The sequence below is a fragment of the Oncorhynchus kisutch genome, linkage group LG3 (genome assembly GCF_002021735.2).
Source record: "Oncorhynchus kisutch isolate 150728-3 linkage group LG3, Okis_V2, whole genome shotgun sequence".
Lineage (NCBI taxonomy): Eukaryota > Metazoa > Chordata > Actinopteri > Salmoniformes > Salmonidae > Oncorhynchus > Oncorhynchus kisutch.
The window spans coordinates 62,519,179-62,530,222 of NC_034176.2; the positions used below are offsets into that span (position 1 = coordinate 62,519,179).

Here is an 11,044-nt window from a genome sequence, read left to right on the forward strand (position 1 = left end):
AGGGGAGAGGAGAGAGGGGGGGAGGAGATGAGAGGGGAGGGGAGAGAGGAGATGAGAGACGGAGGGGAGAGGAGAGAGGAGAGGGGAGAGGAGAGAGGGAGGGGAGAGAGGGAGGGGAGAGGAGAGAGGGGGGGAGGAGATGAGAGGGGAGGGGAGAGAGGAGATGAGAGACGGAGGGGAGAGGAGAGAGGAGAGGGGAGAGGAGAGAGGGAGGGGAGAGAGGGAGGGGAGAGTGAAGGGAGAGGAGAGAGGAGAGAGGGAGGGGAGAGGGAGGGGAGAGAGGGAGGGGAGAGATGGAGGGGAGAGGAGAGAGGGGGAGGGAGGGGAGGGGAGGGGAGGGGAGGGGAGAGGAGAGAGGGGGGGGGAGAGGGGAGGAGAGGAGAGGAGAGACAGGGAGGGGAGAGGAGATGGGGGATAAACCGGATCTCTTGCTACCTTCTATCTCTCTCACTCCCTCTCTCTCCATCCTACTCTTCACCCCTCTCTCGCTTTCCCCCTTTCCCCCTCTGTCCTCAACCCACGGGTGTGGAGCCTACCTGTTCCCAGGACACCACCGGTGTGGAGCCTTCCTGTTCCCAGGGCACCACCAGTGTGGAGCCTACCTGTTCCCAGGACACCACCGGTGTGAAGCCTTCCTGTTCCCAGGGCACCACCAGTGTGGAGCCTACCTGTTCCCAGGACACCACCAGTGTGGAGCCTACCTGTTGCCAGGACACCATCGGTGTGGAGCCTACCTGTTCCCAGGACACCACCAGTGTGGTGCCTACCTGTTCCCAGGACACCACCGGTGTGGAGCCTACCTGTTCCCAGGACACCACCGGTGTGGAGCCTACCTGTTCCCAGGACACCACCAGTGTGGAGCTTACCTGTTCCCAGGACACCACCGGTGTGGCGCCAACCTGTTCCCAGGACACCACCGGTGTGGCCGCCCAGCCACACGATCAATCTCTTGCCTGAGACAGAGGAGGACCAAGTATGGAAATCCCCCTGAGGAAAATGGCTGTGCTCCTATGTTGGGACACCAGACCATCATGCCATTCCATGTGAGTCTGACCCTGGTGGAGTTGAGCGGGCACAGCCCCGCCCTGTCTGAGAAATAGTAGTACTCACTGGCCAGGTGAACGGCAATGGTGCGGCTGGTCAGAGCTCCAAAGGGGCCGGCGCTCACACAGCTGTAGCCCCCCTCCACCCCTTGAGGTGTCCGACCATCCACAGAGGTGGGCAGCACCAACAGTGATCCGTTGGCAAGGGTCCTGAGGGAGTTCCCCTCCCCCTCCAACACGGGGAGCCCATCCTGCAGCCAGGTGACGTTGAGGGGCGTGGCCAGGGGCGTGGCCCCCAGGTGACAGTCCAGCAGCAGGGGCTGTCCCGGCTCCAGCACCACGAGGACAGGCCCCGCCCCACAGCTCAGCTCCACCGTCACAGGCTTCTCTGGAGGGGGAAAGGGGGAGAGAAGGGGGAGGGAGAGAGTTAGACTCCAAATCCTGACTGACATGAGTGGTCTGAGATTAGTGTGCATGGGGAGACAGGTTAGCATGAGAGATGGAGGAGGGAGAGAAGGAATGAAGGGGCAAAACCAGGAAATGTCAAATTGCTAGTAAACATGCAACACAACTGCATATCTTTAGAATGCTTAAAGGTTCTTCCCTGTAGTTTGTACATTCCAGTGTTTATCTTTGCCTGTATGCATACCCCGTTTACAGCGTCATAGGTGAACTTCACATCCTATTGATCAACCTGTGTACTGTCAGGTTTACTGAGTTGTAATATGTCCAGAAAAGTGTTGGACAAACAACAACCAACAATCATACATTTTGAAGTGAGAGACTATTCCCAGACTGAAAAGTCCAAAAACCAGAGGTGGGACATTGTTTTACAAGTCACAAGTAAGTCTCAAGTCTTAGCACTCACGTCCCAAGTCATGTCCCAAGTCAAGACCAACAAGTCTCGAGTCAAGTCTCAAGTCAAGACCAACAAGTCTCAAGTCAAGTCTCAAGTCCTAAACTTTGAGTTTCGAGTCCTAAACAAGTCATAATGTGCTCTTCATCAAATATAATACCATTTCATATTTTTAACAAGAGTAATATTTAGTATATTACATTTATGCAGGTAGCCTAGTGGGTAGAGCGTTGGACTAGTAACCGAAAGGCTGCAAGATCGAAGGTGAAAATCTGTTGTTCTGCCCCTGAACAAGGCAGTTAACCCACTGTTCCTAGGCTGTCATTGAAAATAAGAATTTGTTCTTAACTGGCTTGCCTAGTTAAATAAAAATCAAATCAAAATGAATGCTTTTAAAAATCTACTTACTTTCCAAATAAACTTTATATTTCCATAGAAATACATGGGTAGCCATAAGAAAGACACCCCCCCCCCAATAGCGATCGACTATCGAGGATCGCTATGGGGCGCAATCGGGCGATGTAGGCTTGTACGCAATCGCCCAACCTAAACACACACACACTGTGCGAGTGGTTACAGTAAGCTAACATATGTCAATGGCTTTAGGAACAGTAGTAACATCAGGCAGGATTTAGGCTACCAACTGCCTAGCCAGTCAACCCTGGGTGCAATGATCACATTCCCGCACTGACTGACTGTGTGGAGGCTCATTGACTTAACGTTATGTTAGCCAACATGCTACATTAGCAAAGTTATGAATGATATAGCTGTCGGCTATATTAGCCATGACTTACCGTTGTTTGTGCAGCTTCAAATGTCGAACAAAGTTGGAAGTTGTTGCGCCTCAGTCTGCCATTTACTTCCTGCATGTTTTGCAAGTTGCAATCTGTTTTTTGTTGATACAGCGTAGTCGTTATATTCAAAAATAATAATTTTGGGTATCATCTTTCCAAGGGCTCCATCTGAATTCACCCGCCAACGTTCCTCTGCAATGCCACGTGCGACTTTTTCTCAGCTGGCACAATTTGATTGGCTGCTGTCCGATTCAAACTGTAATCCGTTAAATGAAGCGCTGCACACTTTTTTTAATAGCATCATTTTTTATATTTGGGCTGGGGGAGGGAATCAAGTCAGGTCGAGTCATAAGGCTCAAGTCCAAGTAAAGTCACGAGCCATTGGTGTTAAAGTCAAAGTCGAGTTGCAAGTCATCATATTTATGGCTATGGTGCATTCAAAAAGTATTCAGACCTCTTCCCCTTTTCCACATTTTGTTACGTTATAGCCTTATTCTAAAATGTATTCCTCATGAATCTATACACAATACCCCATAATGACAAAGTCGAAAACAGGTTTTTAGAAATGTTTGCCAATTTATAAAAAAAAGAATAACAGAAATACTTTATTTACATAACTAAAACTCTAAATTCAGATCCGGTGCTTCCTGTTTCCATTGTTTATCCTTGAGATGTTTCTACAACATGATTGGAGTCACTCTGACAGAGTTCCTCTGTGGAGATGGGAGAAACTTCCAAGAGGACAACCATCTCTGCAGCACTCCACCAATCAGGTCTTTATGGTAGAGTTGCCAGACGGAAGCCACTCCTCAGTAAAAGGCACATGACAGCCCGCATGGAATTTGCCAAAAGGCACCTAAAGGACTCTGACCGTGAGAAACAAGATTCTCTGGTCTGATGAAACCAAGATTGAACTCTTTGGCCTGAATGCATGGAGGAAACCTGCTGGAAACCTACTGTGAAGCATGGTGGTGGCAGCATCATGCTGTGGGATGTTTTTCAGCGGCAGGGACTGGGAGACTAGTCAGGATCAAGGGAAAGATGAACAAAGCAAAGTACAGAGAGATCCTTGATAAAAACCTGCTCCAAAGTGCTTAGGACTTCAGACCAGGGTGAAGGTTCACGTTCCAACAGGACAACGTCCTGCACACAGCCAAGACAACACAGGAGTAGATTCAGGACAAGTCTCTGAATGTCCTTGAGTGGCCCAGCCAGAGCCCGGACTTTAACCTGATCGAACATCTACCTGAAAATAGCTGTGCAGCGACGCTCCCCGTCCAACCTGACAGAGCTTGAGAGGATCTGCAGAGAAGATTGGGAAAAACTCCCCGAATACAAATGTGCCAAGCTTGTAGCTTCATACCCAAGAAGACTCGAGGCTGTAATTGCTGCCAAAGGTGCTTCAACAAAGTACTGAGTAAAAGGTCTGAATATTTATGTAAATGTGATATTTAAGTGTTTTATTTGTAATAAATTTGCTAACATTTCTAAAAACCTGGGGTATTGTGTGTAGATTGATGAGGGGGAAAACTATTTAATACACTTTAGAATAAAGCTGTAACATCACAGAATGTGAAAAAAGTCAAGGGGTCTGAATACTTTCTGAATGCACTGTATCTATTGTTCCCCCGGGTGGGTTTCCCTCTGGTTCTGTTTTGAGTGAGGCCTTGTATTTTAATTAACTTAATGGGAGATGGAATTATTTCCTTGATTAAATGAGGGCTGACCCTCCACCACCCCTGTCTCAGAGCAGGGTAATGCTCTCAAAGCCTCCACTACACACTACACACACCACGCCCTGGCATTCATCTGACACACACACAACACACATAACAAGCACACACACACTTACACGCACAAAGCTCCATTGTCCCTGTTTGTGGGCAATTGTTTTTTTGTGTTTGTGTATGTGTGTGTGTGTGTGTGTGCGCGAGTGTGTGTGCGAGTGTGAAAGAGATAGCACGAGAGCACCTTAAAGCAGCAATGTGCTGTTCTGTTATCCAGAGGTGTCTCTGGGATGAACGAACACATCAGAGCAGTTGGCCTACTTTTCATCAGCTAATGAACGAGGGCTGCCTGCTGTATGTCTGGCTGATGTAGCCAAGGCACACTCAGTCACCCCAGCTCACCTCCACTGCGCCGCTCTCTTCTCCTCCATTTACACTAATTAGGTCTTATTAAGTCATTAAACAGTTTGCTGCCATTTCCCTGCTCCCTGCCAGAGCTTTTCCTGGACCCTTCTGTGTGGAAGCCATTACCCCACATACACACAATGACCCACACTACCACCTCCAGCTACAGTAATCACATCAACCACCCTGTGAAGAGAGACAGACCACAACCGCAACATATTACAGCACTGAGACAGACTACACTAGAGGAGACTGTACTTAACAGACACAGAAAAACACATACGCACCCACACTCACACACACACAGAGTTATCATCACTCAGAGATGTTATGCCTGTCTAGTACAGATGGCGAATATGGGGGCTATGAGATATCCATCTGAGCATGTGCAGTAGAGTTGGGGGTCAGGGGGGGTGGGGTCCACTCAAGAAGACCCCTGCTGGGCATTCATACTGAGCCATGGTGAATGGACAACATGGCAGGGAGCTCCTAGCTTACACGCACACACTCTGCCTGAGAGAGAGAGAGGGGGGGGGGCTTGGAGGGAGAGAGAGCGGGAGGGACAGAGAGTGGGAGGGAGAGCGAGAGAGAGGGGGGGGGGGGGGCTTGGAGGGACAGAGAGTGGGAGGGAGGGAGAGAGAGAGAGCGGGAGGGAGGGAGGGAGGGATGAGGGAGGGAACTGAAAGAGAGAGGGAGAGACTGAAAGAGGGAGAGAGGAAGCAAGAGAGAGAATAATCACAATACAGAGAGAGGGAAGAAGAGTGGTGAGAGGAGAGATGGACAGAGGTGAGGAAGGCAACAAGGACGAGGGTGGATGATGGGCAACTCCACGGTAACTTTAAAATGTATGCCAAATAAAATCCATTGATTCCAAAGTTTAACAAAACATACAATTCTATGCACAAGTACTACTTTTAACCATTTCCACAGAAACATTTACCTTCCAAAAATGTTTTCGCTTTGGGAGGGGTTGTGTTTTTTTTTATTGGGCACAGGGGTAGTGCGTTACTTTCCCTGGTTTATATTCACTCTTTTGCAGGTTTTACTATATAATTTCTTTCATCCTAGACACATTTCCTCATCTGCTTGCAAGAGCCTCCCTTATATCAAGGTGTTTGTGTACTTCCCTTATGCACTATGCCTTTCCACACGCAATTTTTTTACTATACCAAAGGTCAAAAATAGTCCACCAGTCTGCCTATCCTGCCCTCTATCCAACAGTCATATTGACAATAGTGGTAGGTGGATCGTTTGTCCAAATCTGCAATAGGCTAAATAGCAATCATACCACACATTCAAAGCTGCATACATTTTCAATGTGAATCCACAAGCACAAACAGGAATAGTTGATAGGCAGTGGAAAAGGCCAGGTGCATCATTGAGCATGAAAGAACAGTAGACATGAGACATGCAGCTCAAAAAGCTCTGCTATTGATCTTGTTTAGGGACAACACAATTATCATCGACTAGCCTACAACACCCCATGTAATGCATCATTTGATTATTGTTTTCAAGTGAGTAAAACATTCTAATCTAGGCTGCAGTGAAAAATGTAATTTGAATAAGGCGCAAAAGCCCTGTGATTTGAATGTTTCATTCCATTTGGATCAGTTGTAGATATACTCTTGACAGTTTATAAGGACTAGAAAGGCACAGCAGCAGGTCCGTCTTGCTGTATTCTTACTTCTAATCCTGAGATGAGCTGTCTGTCGCGGATCGTCATTCACCCAATTTGTCATATGGTAATTTCCCACATGCTCCCGGCAGGCCCAGTTATTCAAGGAAAAATTAACTCGCGCTCTTCCTCCTCTCCAATCCGGGCGGTTATTCCTCACACACCTATAACCTAACTCCTTAATATAGCCAAACTATTTGTCGTTTAACTTTTAGCATGTATAACCTTTTATATGTGGAATAAACACAACGAGGCCCAATGTTTTAATTTGATTAGGCAACTTCAAAAGTATCGCAGATTCGTCCAAAATATCATTCCAGCATCCTCAAAATCCAGTTTTCCATCCAACCTTTTTTATGCGAGTAAAGTACATGTCGAATAACAAAATGTAACGACAGGCCCAATGGAAACTTTCAAATGTTGACAAAACCAAATATGCTAGACAAGGTGGGATCTTTTTGTGTCTAAAAAAATATTATGCGATAAATGTAACTGGAAACGCTTATATGCACAAATATTGATATAATAACCATCATATCGAACAAAACTTGGAGTCACGCGATGATATGGTGTGTGGTCCTCCCACTACGACTCGGAAAAGCATTCGGTTTATAAAACTACAGATGAAATAAATGATGATGAATTTCACAGCTTGATGCTCCTTTCAATGCTAAATATCGAGGGTCTTATTCTGGTGACATGATGATCAATGCTTGGCTGTCGTTTGACAAATAAAAATTATATTGCACCTTTGTCCATAATAATCTCATCATGTAGGCTATACCCGCACTGTATTTGCGAGCTGTTGGCTAGAGCGCATGTGCCAATACCAGATCGGGCAGATTCGCTATACATAAGGAACATTTTTTGTGACAAAGTAGGCCGAGAGTTGAAAATGCCATGGAAACAAATTTAATTTGTATTTTTTTATGTGCACTACATGTTTACGCACATACTTTTATCCGCAACAAGTCAATTTGAGGGAAACAACTTCTGAGGGGGAAATTAGCATTAAAATCTGTCGCCAATTGAATGGAAACCTAGCTATAGACACACTAAAGACTCCGGCAAGTGCACTAGTCGTCACTTAGATTATGCCTGCATATCATTGTTCACCGGCAGACAAGCCAAAACAAGTTTGTAAGAATTGTACTTAAATTCCCCCTCATATTCATCTGGAGGTCGAGCATTTTAAGCAGCTAGTCTGGCTATCTGTGGACAAAAGAGTAGTATTAATTCAACTTGGTCTGGTCCACAGAATTATCACGGATAGAGTTCAGTACAGTGCATTAGAGTACAGTAAAGTATAGTTCAGTACAGTAGGATATACTGTACTCTACAGTAATATACTCTTCTTTTCTCCACTATACTGTACTGTACTATATGACCAAAGGTATGTGGACACCTGCTCGTCGAACACCTCATTCGAAAATCATGGGCATTAATATGGAGTTGGTCCCCCTTTGCTGCTGTAACAGCCTCCACTCGTCTGGGAAGGCTTTCCACTAGATGTTGGAACATTGTGCTGGGACTTGCTTCCAATCAGCCACAAGAACATTAGTGAGGTCGGGCACTGATGTTGGCCGATTAGGCCTGGCTCACAGTCGGCATTCCAATTAATCCCAGAAGTGTTTGATGGGGTTATGGTCAGGACTCTGTGCAGACCAGTCAAGTTCTTCCACACCGATCTCGACAAACCATTTCTGTATGTACCTTGCTTTGTGCACTGTCATTGTCATGCTGAAACAGGAAAGGGCTTTACTCAAACTTTTGCCACAAATTTGGAAGCACAGAATCGTCTAGAATGTCATTATATGCTGTAGCGTTAAGATTTCCCTCCACTGGAACTAAGTGGCCTAAACTGAACCATGAAAAACAACCCCAGACCATTATTCCTCCTCCTCCAAACTTTACAGATGGCACTATGCATTGGGGCAGGTAGCGTTCTCCTGGCATTCGCCAAACCCAGATTCGTCCGTTGGCTTGCCAGATGGTAAAGCGTGATTCATCACTCCAGAGAACGCGTTTCCACTGTTCCAGAGTCCAATGGCGGCGAGCTTTACACCATTCCAGCCGACGCTTGGCATTGCGCATGGTGATCTTAAGCTTGTAAGCGGCTGCTCGGCCATGGAAACCCATTTCATGAAGTTCCCGGTGAGCAGTTATTGTGCTGACTTTTCTTCCAGAAGCAGTTTGAAACTCGTAGTGAGTATTGCAACTGAGGGCAGACGATTTTTACGAGTTACGCGCTTCAGCACTCAGAGTTCCTGTTCTGTTAGCTTGTCTGGCCCACCACTTCGCAGCTGAGCCGTTGTTGCACCTAGACGCCATTGGACTCTGGAGCAGTGGAAACGCATTCTCTGGAGTGATGAATCACAGCATTTACAGTGGACCAGGACAGCTCTAGCAGTGAAGAAATTTCCCGAACTGACTAGATAGAAAGGTGGCATCCTATGACGGTGCCACGTTTAAAGTCACTGAGCACTTCAGTAAGCCATTTGGTTGCCAATGTTTATCTATGGAGATTGCATGGCTGTGTGCTCGATTTTATACACCTGTCAGAAACAGGTGGGTGCACAGTGGTTGAGAATGCTGGTTAAAGTAAGTGGAAAGAGAGGGGGCTCATGGGTAGGTGTCAGTAAGAGCTGGGAGATGTGACATTAACTGGAGAGGAAGCGAGAAAAGGGAGATTGTGTAGACTCATACTGTTATAAAACTCTTGGTTTGACCTCCAGACAACAGAAAGACAAAGATAACAATATGCCAGTGGAAGGGAGAACAGTAGCAGGTGACCCAACTGTTGTTTGTGACTATTATGCCCGCGTTACAGACGCGCTACAGACCGCTATATGCCCACGTTACAGACGCGATACCGACAGCTATATGCCCGCGTTACAGACGGCTATATGCCCGCGTTACAGACGTGCTACAGACGGCTATATGCCCGCGTTACAGACGCGCTACAGATGGCTGTATCAGTCTGCTAATAAAGGACTAGTAAACCTCCAAGCCCCTTAGTAACCCGGCTGTTAGCAGCGAGCCCAGCTTACCTGTTTCCCGAGAGCCCAGCTTACCTCCCCCGGAACACATCGCTGGAGAGTCGGGAACCTGTCGGGCGTTTCTTGTGCAGTGTTCTCTCATCATCGAGCTGCAGCCCTCCTCCTTCCTTTCGGACTGCTCAAAGATAGCGTACCTCATCACACTGATGTCTGGAAGGGCTCTTGCCCAGGCTATGGCCGTGTGGGAACAACAGTCAGCCGTATGCTTCAGTCTGGAGGAGTTTGTGGCAAAACTGAAGAAGGTTTTTGATTCTACATTGTCCGGGAGAGACACTGCCCGGAAGTTACTCCAGCTTCGGCAAGACTCCCGCATTATGGCAGACTATGCAGTGGATTTCTGCACGTTGGCATCTGTGAGTGCCTGAAATCTAGAATCGCTGCTTGACACATTCCTGCACAGAGTATCGAAGGAGGTTAAATATGAATTCGCAGCCCGGGTACTACCGACAGATCTTGACTCGCTAATTGCCTTGACCATCTGGACCGATGGGCAGCTACGGGAATGCAGGAAGGAGAGGGGGCCCAATTCCACTCGCCCGCCCAAGGATTCCCCCTCGTCTCTGAGGCATCACGGAAGTCCCAGACGAATCTGTTGCCAAGAGGACCCGAGGCTACCCGAGTTCCCCCTAGAGTCTACGAAGTCTACCGAATCACCTCTTCCTGCACCTTGGCAGGGCTAAGCTGTCCCCAGCCAAACGTCTACACCGGCTTCACATGAAGAGTGGCCTGTATTGCGGGACTACTGGTCATTTCGTGTCCTCTTGTCCACTAAAAGACCAGGCTCACCAGTAGGGGCGGGTACTTTAGTGGGCCATACGGAAAAACTGTCCTCTCCCCTTACTCGCACCCCTTTCCATGCATTCTGCTGTGGGAGAACCAGTCAAAATCTATTCGGGTACTGATCGACTCTGGGGCTGATGAAAGTTTTATGGACGCTACTCTGGCGTCCGAGCTGGGCATCCCCACTCAGGCCCTCTCCATTCCGATGGACGTTAAATGGGCTGGATGGGCACTCTACAGGCCAGGTCACCCACATTACCACTTCCAACAACCGACGAGTGTCAGGGAACCACAGCAAGGCTATCCAATTCATGCTAATTAAGTCTCCTCATGTTCCCATGTATTAGGATTCTCTTGGCTCCAGCAACACAATCAAATTATTGACTGGACTGCTGGTGCCATCATGGGCTGGAGACTGTTTAGCCATGCTCATTACCTGAAGTCAGCGCAGCCTGCCCCAGGACGTCTTCCAGTGGGTTCAGAAGTTGCCCCGGACCTCTCCGCCATTTCGGAGTACCGGGAACTCCGGGGGGTTTTCAGTAAGGCCCGGGCCACTTCACTTCCTCCGCACCAACCCTATGACTGCGGGAACAACTTTCTCCCAGGCACCACACCGCCCCGGGACGACTGTACTATCTGTTGGATCCGGAGACCAAGGCTATGAAGACCTACATCAAGGAAGCTGTGCATCGACTACCGGGGCCT

At 47.8% G+C, this 11,044-nt stretch overlaps 1 protein-coding gene across 1 annotated transcript in view; it reads right to left on the reverse strand.

Moving 5' to 3' along the window:
- Positions 1–11,044, reverse strand: part of igdcc4 (immunoglobulin superfamily, DCC subclass, member 4) — a 60,075-nt gene that overhangs the window by 32,037 nt on the left and 16,994 nt on the right. The window contains exon 2 of the mRNA XM_031810287.1: positions 1,111–1,431. Coding sequence (XP_031666147.1) covers positions 1,111–1,431 — 321 coding nt within the window. The remainder of the gene's footprint in view (positions 1–1,110; positions 1,432–11,044) is intronic.